The following is a 16,153-nucleotide window of genomic DNA, read 5'->3' on the forward strand; positions in this document are numbered from 1 at the left end:
GACGTTAGTTTCCTTCTTTCGGTTTATTTTCAGCGAATTGTTTGGTTTTATTGATCAGTGTGATCCATTTGACTGCGTATTGCATATATATATTCGTCACATTGTGTAGACGGACTTTTAATAAAAAGAATGCTCCATTGCTCAATGTACCCAAGTTTGTGTTATTGCTATTCGAATGTGATGAACATTAACTTAATATTTTCCGAACTGAGGGAAAATATGTAGTGTAAATGTTGAATATTTAATTTTTTTTCTATAAAAAAAACCCCTGTGTTTTTCGTTGGCACTCGTTATATAAAAGTGTAAACAAAATGTCATACCAGGTAGGTAATGAGTCTTATTATCAATGTTGCTTCTTACTTTGAGAGATTGAATATGCGTGGACTTTTTTCCAATCGGAAGAAAGTACATTGAAAGCACCGACTGAATAATAGACTAAGGTCAGTCTTTTTGGCCAAATATTTACATTTTCCGAGTATGATTCCCTCTATTTCTTACGGAAACTAAGGTTAATTCAAAGCTCTCTAGAAACAGCCAGACAGAAATTTACACGCCCCGTTTATCGATTGGTCGAAATCTACAGCGGCTGAAACTAACAGGACTGAAATCTACACGCACCGTCTATCGATTGGCCGAAACCTACAGCGATGATGATGTCAGACTCAAAGTCTCTCGGGAGACGTTTTGGTTGTTTTTCTTATTAAAAAAATAGTTAACGTACTGATTACATAAACAGTAATTTAGTGAATTTTACTTACTTTTTATAATCAATTTATTGATGAGTTAAAATCAATAAAATGCTTTCTTTGATGATTCATGCGGGTTATGAAGGTAGCGATCATTGCAGAAAAGATATACATAACCCGCTAACGCGGTTTTAAGTATTTTTCTGCAACTTCGCCACCTTCATATCTCGCATGGATAACTAGCCCATACATATACAATAATATTTGAAAAATTGCTGTTTCCTCTATAGAAACTGACCAATAAGAGTGGTAATTTACGTACGTTAAGGCACCTACCCACTTTCTAACTGAAAAAAAATGTTTATATAACAATAACATGATTTTTTTGGTGGCTTATACATACGGACTCATTGTAAAAATATTTAATAACCCGCTTCAACAAGTTTTTGAACTTTTTTCTAAAATGCTCGCTATCTTCATACCCTCAGCAGTGTGGACATTCTTGTTTGTTTTATCAGCGTAGGTCCTGAGAGAACCTATAAACAAACGACTGATTAGACTTGAAAGATAAACAATATACCAACCTTTATAGTGAACTATAAATCATTGATAAGTTTTGCGACCACTATTTATTCACAACGAAAATTAAAACTTATATATAGGTGCCAGTGTATTACAACGATTCTCTACAAGAAATATTCGTCGCGGTGACGAGGTTTTTGTGACCCTCGTTAAATTTACTCACACGGGAATATGGGTTGCTTTACGGTATTCAGAAAATCTTTAAATAAAAAAAAATTCACAAGAAAAAACCTATTAATTATGTAAACAGGCACGTACCATTAGCCAACAAACTGACTGTTCGGTGACCATGCCTGGCCATCGAATTTGATATTTATACAGACTGAATTGATTTTAAATGATAGAATTATTGCTGTGTACAAAAAAGATCAACAGCAATGAACCAGTCTAAATGATAGATTATGGTCGAGTACAACCGGTTCATGTACAGTTCTGTACCATGCTGAGCAAGGTTGGGTCCACTTGCACTTTAGTACTGAAACAATTAAAAATGTGTCTTTCCCAAACCACAATATAGTTTAACCTTAAATAAAGTTATTGTATTCATTAGTGATATAACTTTTAAATACACACCTTACAATTTTATTAGCAAGTTTATTTCATTTTTTTGCAATGATCACATCTATAATTCTACTAAAAATACAGAAATGCTGAATCAATTTTTGAAGACAGCTCTGAGATAAAAAAAAATTTAAAATACATATTTCATAGTACAGTCAAAAATCAAAACCTGGAGATAATCAATGCTGAAATTTCCTTTATTTCAAACAATGTATCAATATGAGTTAATTCCTCATACACTGGACAATCATTTAATATTACTTAATTATTCACTTTTATAGTGAGTACACTTTTTTCAAAAATTCCCAATAAATCCATTAAATCAACATACATTGTACATAAAAATTGCTATAATATGCAAATATACTGAAATACATAACATGTTTGTATCTCAAAGTGTGACATGATTTCTAAATGCATTTTTTATGTGTATGTAAAGAGACTAAAACACCAAAATCAAGCAAAATGAAAACAAACAGAACCGTATGTAGTACATATAAGACTCCTAAGGAGGGTTCATTGCTTGGCGTTCCGAGTCGGATACTACACTCGCCAAAACCAATGCCACAAAAAAACGATTACCATTACAATGACACTAATCATGGTAGAAAAATAACAGGCAATACAAGTCATAAATAAATACAATTGTCTACAGGTAATTTTTAAACTTATGTAGTTAATGAAATCCTACGGTAAATTGACTTATACAGAGTAATTTGTCAATACCATGTTAAAATCTGCAAGCGTGCAATCTGTGATTATGTTTCGGCACCAGACTTTATATACCGGTACGCGAGGTCAAAATTACCTGAATTCTGGACTTTTGTTATCATAGATGTCGAAAGTAGACAGGTTTCTCTATATTCACTTGTACAGGGTGCAACAACGGGGGTAATTTGAATGAATTGTCTGATTACTTTAAATAGAAAACTGAGAGAGTGATGATGATTCCTGATCAGGACTGGAAGTGATTTTTGGAGTGAGCTGTATTGCATCACAAACTGCAGACAACGAGATGGAAGGTTGAAATCACAGAATGTTTTAGAACAATCGACATAACTTCCTTTTCCCCTTTTTAATATTTCCTTTCTTCTCTTTCTGCAAAAGGCAAAATAATGCAAATGTGAAACATAACATAGATAAAAAAAATAAATGTCATTTTGTTATCAAAAAACTGCAATGAGTTGTGTAAATATAAAAAAAAAATCTTTACATGTTTTTTGTAATATCCAATTTTATAGATACAATTTATGCATGAAGTGAATTTATTTGCTGTACTTAAATATTATAAACATTTATTGCATATTTTGAGTGCATCTTTGTATTTTATTTTTAAGTCTGTTGTAACATTCAAATCTCTAAAAGACTCTGAATTAGGCACATGCCATTCTAGCTTTCCTATCTCCAATACTGGTCAGCAAGCAGGTATGTAAACCCTTTGCATTTGTTACACGATTGAAACCTGAACTCAAGGCCAACTTGTTGTGTTCTTTATTTGAATATGTGCTTTTTTTCTTGTTTTACCTGTGTGGTGTTTTTTTTAAATGCACCAACCTAGATTTTTTATGTTACTTTTCTCTTGGCAAGGATTTAGTGTGTACATTTCATAACTTTATTGCTTGTGACCGAGTAACAATGGACATGTAATATGTACATCTACACTGGTGAGGCTTGAACAGCCAAATACTTTAAACTATAAAAAAAAGTCCAAAACAGGGCAAACAACGCCCACTACCAATTGTGTTCGGCATTAAGGAGTTGTATAAGTGTATCTGTCTGTTGCGTGTACAGATTTTATTATGATCACACATTGTGTATAACTATAATGTTGTTGTCTGTGAACTGTTGATGGATGTACTCACAAACTTCCTGATTTCTCTGACGAGGGTGTAGAAAGCATCGTCCACTCCCTGTCGGGTTTTGGCCGAGGTCTCTACGTAGGGTATGTTGTAGCTGTCCGCCACCTGTTTGGCCTGTTTACTCTCCACGGTCCGTGTTTGTAGGTCAACCTTGTTACCCACCACTGTCAACAGAGCAACCAATCAATTCAATAGAAGTTAGTCACATGTCCAATTATAACATCAATTTATAATCGTCAATAGAGCAACAAATCACCAGACATCATTCACTTCAACACAAGCATTTCACAGTGCTGATAAAATCAAAATCTGCATAAATAGGATCTGGTAATATGTATGACTTGAGCATCCCCTTAATTATCTTGAAAATCTTGAGATATGTATAAGATTAATGAGAATCAATTTGTAAGGTCATGAGTTGTTTTTTTTTTTAAATCTTTATCTATTATTCAGGCATATTACAGAATGAAATAACAGATGAAATGGTAGTATGGTTGTCCTGTGAAGAAAATCTTATTTTTGTTTTTCATTCACAAGTTCTCTCCATATCAATACATCAATGCAGTGTACAAGGAAAAGACAACTCTTGCTTGCTTGTGTTATCATCTTTCCATGTAGACTTGGTTAAACTAATGTTTATATACTTACACACCATAGGAACTTCATCAGCATCTTTAACTCTTTTAATCTGTCAAGTAAATAAAAGACAGTCATTATACAGTGGCAAAATATACATAGCATTTTATCTGTCAAGTAAAATATACATGGATCAAGAAAAGCTAGCCTAATATCTCAACATTCTAAAATCATATATAGCTAACAACAATAATGGGAAATGCTACTTCATGTAATTATATTTGCTATAATGTAGACTTTTGAATGTCCTGGTTATGATTCAATGTGGAAGTACCTTCGCTATTTCTATATCATGTTGTCTGTAAAAATTAAAATTAGGAAGCATTTTTCAAGCACCATTGCAGCCTAGTGCCTTTCTTTTGAAAACAAATGCACCTTAACTATAGGAGTAGCTTGGTCAAGTGATTGTAATTTTCCCCTAATGCTGTTGAAGTTCTGGTTATCAGACAATTAGATTTATTGTTTCCATGGATATCAGACAATAGATCTATTGTTTCCATGGACATCAGACAATAGATCTATTGTTTCCATGGCCATTTGTACCCACCTGTTCCCTGTACTGGTTAATGTCCTCAAAAGACTTCGTGCTGTTGACAGCAAAAACACACAGAAAGCCCTCACCCGTCCTCATGTACTGGTCTCGCATAGCGCTGAAATCAAATTTACTCATCATTATCATGAACTGGAATAATTAGGGTTTTTTTCCATATCAAATTATATTTTAACATGACATGAGGAATTCAATTTAACAAACATTTCCTGCAATAACTGCACAATAAACAATCAAGTAAACAGAAAAATCACATGAATAAATAAAGTAAACAATTAGTGTTTGGTGTAATTGATAATAAACGATACAACTTATATTCAAGATATAATGTACAGATGTAAAATCATGATTCATGTAATAAGAATGTAGATTCTTCAATGGAGAATTTTTACACACTGTGACATTTGATGAGTGTCTCTAACAACCCCTTATCCCTCCTTATCTCCACCTCCACCCCCACAATCCCTTACCAATTTGCCCTCTTTATGATAAAAAAAAATATAAAGGAGGCCGCTTACTATAAAATCCTTAAAATGATGCCCATTTTCTATAATTAGATAAACTCTAGATTCCAGCTAACAAAATTTTCTGATCATCCTCAGGGAGCAGGCTAACCAGGTTTGACTGAACATGATCAATTTAGTGAAACCTTGTACCAATAACAGTTTCTCAGGGTGAAACGTTTGAACCTCTATGTATAGGATTGGTGGTGAATTATTCACCACTGGTTAACTCTGCTCCCCCACAGCTAGAGATGACCAGACAACATCACACGCTCCTCTGTGGAAGCTGCCACTTGTGTTTGTCTTACTCAACAACTTCCTGAGCAGGATATTGGGTCATGTTCATCATTATCAGAGAATTTTATTTCATTTTGAAAAGGGGAGCTGCTGCAGTGTAAACAGATTTGCATCCAATCATTTCATGCATTAAACTGTGACACCAGACAGAGAGTTTTAGAAATGCCAGGCTAATATCTTTTCCCAAAAGCAATTAGGAAAGAAAATTTGCAACATCATGTATGATTAATCAATATCAAATTGTAACACACAATTTGTCCTAAATTTCAAGAGTTGCTTGGATACAGCTACTGTAGAGGATGACTATTCATTTTTTGAACCTATGAGTGAGCTAGATTAAAAATTCATTACGGTAACGGTCTAGAGAATTAAACCTGAAACTTTAAACAGTAATTTTATACCCCTATAACAGAGATGCAGCTGATATGATCAACACCCCTGTAACATTGATGAAGCTGTTACATTTCACACCCCTGTGTGCCACTGACCTGTACTCTTCTTGACCTGCCGTATCCAAGATATCTAACAAACATGTCTCTCCGTCTATCACAACTTGCTTTCTGTAGGAGTCCTCTGTAATGTTGAAAATATCAGAGAGGAATTAGAAGTGATACAAAAAACAAATAACTCTGTTTCATTGCAATTAAAATATACTGTAGAAAAAAGTCTGATTTGTATTTTGCACAAGAAGTAATTCTGCAGTATCTCATCTTGCATGAAATCAAGAGAATATAAAGTTGCGAGCTCTGAAGTTTTGTTATAGTTCACAACCGTCAAAAACAATTTTGAGTTTTGATATCAAATCTGCAAGGTATGTTCCTCTTTATTTAACAAAAATATTAAATCTTCGCATTTAATTAGGCATCTGCGGTATTTGTCCAATTAAAAGAGTTACAATGTCAACTCCACAAGTATAAGAAGTGACACAATGTTACGTATGTAATATTGCAATGTAACTATCACTGTGTAATTAGAAGTGTTACAATGTCATTCTCTCACAAATTATAACAGCCACATGCAGCATTTGTATAAATTAGGTTAATAGAACAGTTTTCTGGAATTTTGTCAAGAATGTTTATAATGTAAACAAAATATCACAAATTTTCAGATTATTTGTTGCAAGTTTATATATAAATGTAATACACATGCAACTGTCTCACAATTTGAAATTTGCAAGTGCTCTGGGTAAATATGGCAATTTAAATATAGGGAATATTTTAGGACATTATACCTATCCATGTCAAACTGCCTATCGGGTATTCATCAAAATTCAATCTCAAGCTTGCTAATGTTGTTTAGGGTGTTTAACCACACCTGATTTTAATGAACTGCATGTTCTTCGATAAATTTTCAACAACTTTGATAGTACATGTATGAACGAAGTAGCACATTCACCAATGACTGTGTCTGGCTACCACGGGTGGAAGCACCAGTTTATCAATGTAAAATGTTCATAAACCTTGCATCAAAAAAAAAATATACAGTGCTATTTTTTGAACTTAAACAATTATTCCAACAATCAATTACATTAGCAAAAGAAAACAAATTGAAAAGTGAAAATGTCAACAAGTTTGCTTTGTTAATTATAACGTAGGTTCTGAAGCAGGAAGAGTATAGCAGTTTATGTGTACGTTACACAGCACTTAAAGCATTAGTCTTATTATATAACACAGTTATATGCTTCTACGTCCCAAATAAAAATCCTGGAATATATAGTATGTACCACCTGTTTTCTTTGTGCAGTAAAACATTTTATATATGTAGTTTACTTGTACTTAGTTGAAACTACATACAAAGATCTAGGGGGGCACTGAATACACGGATCTAGGGAGAGGGAAGAGGAGGGGGAGGTCTGTTTTGCTCCCCCTGGAAAAGTTAAGCATGTTAAATTCATGTACATGTAGTAAAATTACTGAAAATATGCCTCTGATAAGGCAGTTCAAGTAGTCATGTGGAGTTATTTCCCCATAGTTTTTTCGATGGGCTGATGTTCCCACCCAGTCAAACCCAATTGTTTGGGGGGGTTGGGGGGGGGTTAATTAAATTAAAGGGGATACTAAAAAAATTAATAAAAGCGTCAATCTTCCTTTAATACTTGCAGCCATTAGTAGAATGTCAGGGAATCTCTCTTTTTTTTTTGACATGAACACTTACATAATTATAAACACGATGTGCTGCACAAACTCAGAGGTAATAAATCAGTTAACCTTCTAATACATACCTATTGTGGGATCATATTCCTCTACGAAACTGAAAAAAAGGTAAAAGAAGGTTAACAAGAGGCCCATGGGGCCACATCGCTCACCTGAGCAACAATTGGCGTTCAAAAGATATTGTGCCATATGGTCCCTCGGTAGAATAACAAAAAATAAATATTGTCAAGTATTCGAATTTTACAATTATTTTTGCATACACGTAATCTTTGACATTGTACCTTCATGAAATACTATTTTTTACCAGAATAAGAAAATCCTACGCAAGATATAAAACTAAACATTTGGTAGGGGTACACTGTTAAGTTGTTAACTTCCAATTCCCTATATTTTCGTTCTGCCCCCCCCCCCCCCCCCCCACACACACACTTTGTAAAGCGATCAAAATATATGAGAGCATATAGGTACATTTGTTTCATCAACTACTTACTTGTTATTGTATTTAAAAAAAATATATAATAGTTATTGTATTTTATTTAAAAAATCCTTCATGTATAGATGTGAAGAAGAAAATTGTACCTCAATGTGCTCAATTCCTCAAATTGAAACATTCAAAAATTTAATTTGTTTTCCATTATAATTAAATGACTGTTATTTACCTCGCGTACAAACCAGGATAATTTTCCGCTGTGATATTTTCTTAGGAATAGCGATAATTATTTTATCCCCATAACAGAAATGTGTCAAAACTATGGAAACTGTTTTAAAGATGTCGTTTTTATTTACTCGTGTCTTAAAAACTATCAAAATTGATGTAGATTTCACATTATTTATTGTATAATGAGGGGACCCCAGAGAGTAGGTATATACAGAATATCATTCTTTTATTTTTTTTTGTTCAAGTATTTAACATACTCTAATTCATATAGAATTTCTAATATTCAACCAAAATTTCAGCGTCAATCGTAGAATTATAAGCAAGATACAGAGCTCACAGTTTCCCTAGGTTTGAGTCATATTTTGTTGACATGAATTTATTACATTCAGCTTAAGATTTTTAACTTGGTATATCCTATTCACCATTAAAAATGGAAAAAAAGAATGGCCTAAGATTTTCAATTCTTTTATTCACTCAAGACCAGTTCATTGGTATTTAAGGTTCAAAATCAGTTTATACAAATGTACTCAAACACAGTCAAGGATCACATGTACAGTAGGAGTAATAATGACAAAAAAAGGTTAAATTTACAATACAATAAGTTGTTAAAATTGGTTTCTGGAAGAACAGACTTTGAAAATTTTCTTAATAAATATTGACAAATTTTTTACTTTTTTAATCTTTAGTTTTTAAGATCTGTGTACAAACATAGAATTGTGAGCAAATCTCTGTATCTTAATTGCTTATAATTCGAAGCTTAACACTCAAATATGGTTAGTAAATAGAAATTGTAAACAATTAAACACAAGAAACATGCATGCACTATAACAAATAAAGAACACAATTTATTTTTTCGAAATGAATCATATATACACTGTAACACATGTATATATACCTACATATTTCCTTCAGCGATATCAAACTCTATTTAAACTGAATAAACTCGAGAAAATGCCGAGCATCGATCTCAACAAAACCTATTGCATTAATCTACCATTACGCAAAAGATAATGCCGAATTACCGATAGAATGAATTGTATTTCAGTACTTTTTTGATACGTCAGATTTTGCTTAATTTGCGCAGGTAAAGAGTTAACTGTTTGATCTACCGAAGTCTCTGTTTGAATTGATACGTAAAAATCACGAAATACGAGAGTTCCCAGGTTAAAATACAAAGCATAAATAATGCATACGAAAGGAAAATCAGTCCTACCTAACACCAACGTCATGTGTGAAATCTGTCAACGCATTGAAATATTTAGCCTCAATTTACTTCACAAAATCGGCACCAATATATTTTGCATGTTTCAAAAATTTCCCTTCATACACGAACTGTTGCATAAACAAGCAAATTCATCATAGTCAGATCGACCCTTTTTCGTATAATGTCATGGCTGCTTTAAACAAAGAACCTCGTTTTAGAAGTATGGAATACGAGTCTTGGTAAAATGGGTATGCAAACCCGGGCCGTGGCAAATTAATAGCCGGGGTAGATCGGCAATCGTCAATTCCAAATACGCATTATTTTGCGGCAATATTTACAGCGAATACAAATATAACTGGTCCATCAAATATCCTGAAATTTTAATGAGATTGGCAGATTAATAACTGCCAATCTTTTGTTTTGACCAGGCCAAGTCTTGCCTACCCATTTTACCGGATGCCGAACCGAACCGAAGCTGAAACACGCCTTTCCTTTATCATTATTTTCGTAATAACTCAGACTTGAAACTGAATTAGACCTTAATTTTTGCAATTTATATTTTCCTTCCCATAAGGATAATTTATGCTTAACTACGTTGAATTTGCCTCGGTAGTTCTTGAGAAGAAAATTTTTAAAAATGTACCCCCCTTTTTCTACAGTTTCAAGGTTTTCTCCGCTTTGAATACAGATCGTACTTTTATTTCTGCAATTTATATTCGCCATCCCATAAGGATGCTTTGTGCCAAATTTGGTTGAAATTGGATAAGTGGTTTTAGAGAAGAAGTTCAAAATGTAAAAAGTTTACAGACGGACGGACAGACAGACGGACAGACGGACGACGGACAAAATGTGATCAGAATAGCTCACTTGAGCTTTCAGCTCAGGTGAGCTAAAAAAATGAAATTGAGTAGCAGTTGATGAAAGAAACAGGGCATGTTCTTATTAAACTGGCATCACAGATAATGATCTTATCCCAACAAACAGAAGCAAGTACTCGTTTGAACATTTGTGGAAGTTCATGGATCTCAGCTCTGACTCATAAATCCCACTTGCTTTATATATATGTATCAAATTGCAATAATTTTCCTGTTAAATTCCCAAGTTACCAACAAACTCTTATTTCATTAGATGAATGATATATTCAACAAGTGAGCAAATTGATTTCTCTATTCTACGGTGCAATCGGGGTTCCCCAATAATTCAGCCAACATATCTGTAGTGTGGTGACAACGGTTTGGAGTTTCTAGGTCATCTCATGAAGTTTGCATTACAGTCTTTACAGAGTCAGACAATATGCTACTGGCAAAATGCAGGTTTTGATACAAAACAAAGAGGCGTCGTCCATATATTCATTATTCAACCTGTTTTAATATGTCAAGGAGAGTGCCAAAAATACAATGCTTTGTACATCACCTGTACATGTATCAGTCCTTTTAATGTCTTAAAGTTTTTTTCCCTTTTAAATCTAGCTGTTTGTGTTAATGAAGTTTCAAAAATACAAGCATAAGGCATCTTATATATATCTCATATATATTTCTTTCAGACATGCAAGTACCGGTAATGTTGAGTTACAGGCCTAAAATACTACCCTCTTTTTTGACAATTCTCTTTAGAGAAATGGATGAGGGCTTTGATGTATATGCATTTTCACATCTCTAAAGAGGGTATTTTTTAGACTGGCATGTGCCAAAAACCATACCTTTTCTCTACTTCAACAAAACACCTTTTTCTTTGAAAAAAAAACCATGTATGTACACCTGTGGGATGCTTGAAATGCCATTTTCTCTAGCATAGCAATAACAATAGTTTAAACATGCTGGATGTTAGCTGCAGGTCTGTGGCTCCTAGTCTGAAAAAATTTGGATGGATGACATGAGTTCATCTGAATTTTTCTGACCGGGAGCCACAGACCTGGGGCTAGCTGGATGTGGTCTGACGATGTTATGAATTCAAAATAATTTTAGACGAATGAAGCAAGGATAAACAAGAGAACAAAACTATCATGACAAAACAAAGCTATATGGTCATGCTCTCACAATCATATAAACAAAGGACTCTGAAATCTAGGATCTAAACTGAGTCAAGAAATATGACACCAAAAAATCCACTTATGGATAGAGTAAGTATGGATTAGCCCTGATATAATGTCCTGCACTACATTTAGATGATCTTGTCTTCTGGATAAATGCAATGTGATAATTAATATAGAAAAAATAGTGTTGCTTAATGATCCGTTGGAGAGGTTGCTGATTAACAATACCCTATTTGAGATTTTATAATTTATCATAATTAGTATTATACCTATCGTTCTTTTTTTTATCATTTTATATGTAATAAAATGAAAATTTTTGCAAACTGCGTTTTTTTTTAATCTTAAAAGATATGTAACACTTCGATAACAATACAGCATACCGGTACATCTTATTAACTTTAAAAATATATATATTATTTCATTTATATATTTCAAATTCTAATAATAGCATAAAATTTAGTGCTCTATTTTAACGAATTTAATACAATTTATTATCGATTCGAGTATTCAGTTGGTATAAGACAACCGGTTCTGCCAATTAATCGATTATGATTTTCAACCGATTTGACAACACTAGAAGAAAGGTTCAAAATACATATATTGGTGTTTGTGTTTAAAATCATATTGGATAGTAATTTATTTATCATGTTGTGACGCATGAAGGAGATAATCACATATTACAGAATTTTTATGTTGCATATTTTGCATGATTATGGGCCCTCACTTAGACACGTAGATTCTCTCCCCTTACTCTTGCTTACTCCCATATATCAGCGACTCCCCTCATACCAACATTGATGCCAATGAGAAATATAATATAAGATGTTGAACTATATCAATCATTATAAAATAAATATAGTCTAGAACAATTGATGAGGAAGACAGTGATTAATTTTGGATGTGCTTATTAATGTATGTTAACAGTAGACTAGTGCTCTATTTTAACAAATTTAATACAATTTATTATAATAATTATCATCATCATTATAAAATAAATATAGTCTAGAACAATTGATGAGGAAGACAGTGATTAATTTTGGATGTGCTAATTAATGTATGTTTACAGTAGATGTTTAAGTTAGATGTCCCAGTCCGACTTTATATTTGTCAATTTTTTTAAATGAGAAAGATATTAAATGATCATTAACAACCTAGCACCCAAGGGAAATCCAACCTATTGTTTACATTTCATTAATCTACAAATAAAGAATTAAAGAGGAATGAAAAAAACCCTTGAAAAATCAATACAACTAACAAGTAGAGAGATTTTAACTTTAGAATCAAAATGTTTTCCATTACTAAGTACTGGTATATATGCAACGCAGCTAAAAGAAAAGTCTTTTTGAGGTAAAACAAGAAACACACCTGTATGATCTGGAGAAATTATTTCTTCGACATACATAAAAATATTATTGGCACGGCATTCAAGCACAAACAGTCAAATGACGCACAGTGATAAACGTAAGACTGACACCTTAATACCACTATAATGGCTTGATTCTTGTGGTTTTGACTTTCACTAATTTTCACCACACAAGTTATGGAATTCATTGGAAATCATTAGGACCAACACACTTCAAACATGCAGCATCAGAGGCATTCAGAGCTCACTGCTCCATCTCACGACAGAAGATCCACCACAGTCCTCATAGAGCAATGACAACTACTTGCAAGTATTCAATGTCATGAAAACATTTTCAGTATCAATACTAAATACTTACTGGTTCTGGATAAGTTGGATGGTTAGAGCGCTCTTTCCAACGCCACCAGCTGAAATACAGAGTAAAGCATTGTAAATGTTTGAATATAGACTGTAAGGAATATACATTGATGTACCATCATGTACATATAATAGATAATTATTTTCGTTTTATGAGCAAAATTACATTTATCTTAGATATCATAGCATAATATACAATAGCCAAAAAAAACAGAGCGATCTTCTACATTTTGTTCTCATACAGTGATGCTCAAAGCACCACAGTTATGTCATGTTTATAATTATATATGTGTGCACTCAAAAATACACTTGTGGGAGTACAAAACACATACATACTAATTGTGATATTGTTTTGTGGGTAGATGGGTGTGAATGCTTCTGCAAAGTGTCAAAAACAAACAATAACATACACCGGTATGGTGTAGTGCTGTTATCTTGTCATATTGCAGCTGTATATAGTTGTCACATCTGATGATAATGACATCACAGTTTGAATGAACTTCACAGTAAATAAATAATATTATATATAATGTAGCTAAGTAATAGTTCACCTAATTGTATCAGTTATAAATTGTTAGAAACTTATATTATAGATATATCAATTCAACATTCTGTTCAAAAGTACAAGAATTCATTTTTTACTCAAGCAGGTGCCCCATAGGAAATTCGGGATATAGAGTAAGTAAATCGAATGTTTCAGTCCCTTTCTACGTAAATCGGCATAATATCTGATTTTGAATGTAAAAAACTAAAAAAAATCGTGTGTTGTGTATTCAATCATCAGCATTTTTACGACATCTACCATGTCTACATATACACCATTTATATAAATGCGACTGGGTGCGACCACCGAGGATTTCCGATTGTTCTCACTTACCTCCAACAACCACCAATTTATATTCCGTCATTAGGATAAAATAATTGCTTGTAAAACGGTTCTCAATCTGTCTTTGATAGTACACACATATGCACAGTACAAATCCCGAGCTAAGTTAGTTAACCTCAATCGTGAGAACGAGGTAAAATAAATACGAGATACGTCACACGTCAACGAGCAACATTAACACTAAGTGAGGCTCACCACGGGCAATACAATTTATCCATTCATTCTTAAGTGTTGTATAATTCTACTCATATCTTATATTTTGATAAAAATCGAATAAAATCTCAAGTATTAAATAATTTTTTTATGAAAAATATAATGTAAACAAATGTCTTTAGAACATTGCTAGCTTACAACCTTTAAAAGACCCCTTGATCTAAAGATAGGTTGGGGGACAAGTATTCTATTAATAAATTGTTGAGGTACATAAAGGTCACGCTACATTTACATGTTACTATACACTGTATAACTTTTTCTCTGCAGAGCTGTGATTTTTTGCTAATTTTCAAGTGCATAAAATATGATTCTTGTTAAAAATGAATTTACTTAAATTATAATAAAAGAACAAAACGCGAAAAAGTCATGCATCTAAAAAAAGATATGTGAAACTGCATGTGCAGCTAAGTTTATTCTGTGTTTAATTTATTCTCAGTCATAATGAAAATTGCCAGAACTTGCCAGAAACGTATCCCCCCAAGTTTTGAATACCCCCCTTTTTTTAAATAAAGAAATCGACCCCCCCCCCCAAAAAAAAAAAAAAAAAAAAAAAACCAAAGGGACAAAATCAAACTTAAAGGGACATGGTCACGATTTTGGTTTACAATGCTTAATTAAGTATTGCATTTTTAATAAGCTTGAACCAAAATTTGAGTGTCTTTGTTGAGATATAAGCAAGTTACAGAGCTTACAATTCTTTGCTATGAAACTAAACTTTTGTTTATATTTTGAAAGTTGAAGTGAAAAATTCCAATTTTAAACTGAATTAAAATTAATGTGTTAAACATAAGGAACTGTTTACTTATGCTTAAAATAAATAAAAAGATGGATAAATCAGCTTGAAAAAGATTTGTCATACTGGTACAGAGTGTATATTGAACCCGTGTTAACAAAACTGGGGCACGAGCCTTGTTTACATGACAAAGAATTTTGGGTCCTTAATTTGGCTTATAACTTTACGATTGACTCTAAAACTTTGGTTGGTCGATAGGCCCTACAAATGCATTCCTATAGCATTGTAATATCAATTTTTAACAGAAAATAGAATTTGACCAAAGTCGTGACCATATGCCCCATTTATGTTTCTGATTTGGTAAAAAAAAAAAATGAAATTAAAAAAAGAAATCTGTTCAGATTTTTACACCGAATATTTCAAACATTCCTTTTTGTCGATATATATCTAAGGAATAAGGAATCATTCTATGGGTATTATGAGGTGATAATATTTCGGTCGTGGCGTGGTCAAATCCGATAAATCCCGGTCTGCGTGGTGTGTTTTGGACATGTGTTTCACACCAATATATACGCAAAAAAAGACGGTAGGCCTATATTGTGTTTTTGTACAATAAAAATATGTTCAAATCAAATCGACGGTATAAATCAAATAATTATTATCTATAGTCTATATGTATATGTTTTGTCTTTAAAAAAGAAAGGTGAAATAAAAAGGACGCAATATTACTATTTCTAATATTTCATTACCTATGTAATAATTGGCATTGTCAAAGGGGTGGAAGGTAACACCCTCCCCTCATCACCACAATATTCCCCAAAATTTAATAATTATATCAACTTGAATTTTTTAAGGATTATGATTTCCTAAAATATGAAAA

The 16,153-nt window shown here is 32.8% G+C and overlaps 1 protein-coding gene across 1 annotated transcript; it reads right to left on the reverse strand.

Moving 5' to 3' along the window:
• Window positions 1-2,010: 2,010 nt before the first annotated feature.
• LOC128188515 (GTPase HRas) lies at window positions 2,011-14,488 on the reverse strand. The gene is made up of 8 exons (XM_052859616.1): window positions 14,319-14,488; window positions 13,443-13,491; window positions 7,896-7,924; window positions 6,163-6,247; window positions 4,872-4,974; window positions 4,337-4,376; window positions 3,692-3,852; window positions 2,011-2,927 (listed from the first exon to the last, which is right to left on the reverse strand). The coding sequence occupies exons 1-8, from the start codon at window positions 14,347-14,349 to the stop codon at window positions 2,871-2,873; spliced, it is 555 nt and encodes a 184-aa protein (XP_052715576.1). The 5' UTR covers window positions 14,350-14,488; the 3' UTR covers window positions 2,011-2,870.
• Between the last annotated feature and the right edge of the window lie 1,665 nt (window positions 14,489-16,153).

This window comes from Crassostrea angulata, chromosome 1 (genome assembly GCF_025612915.1).
Source record: "Crassostrea angulata isolate pt1a10 chromosome 1, ASM2561291v2, whole genome shotgun sequence".
Lineage (NCBI taxonomy): Eukaryota > Metazoa > Mollusca > Bivalvia > Ostreida > Ostreidae > Magallana > Magallana angulata.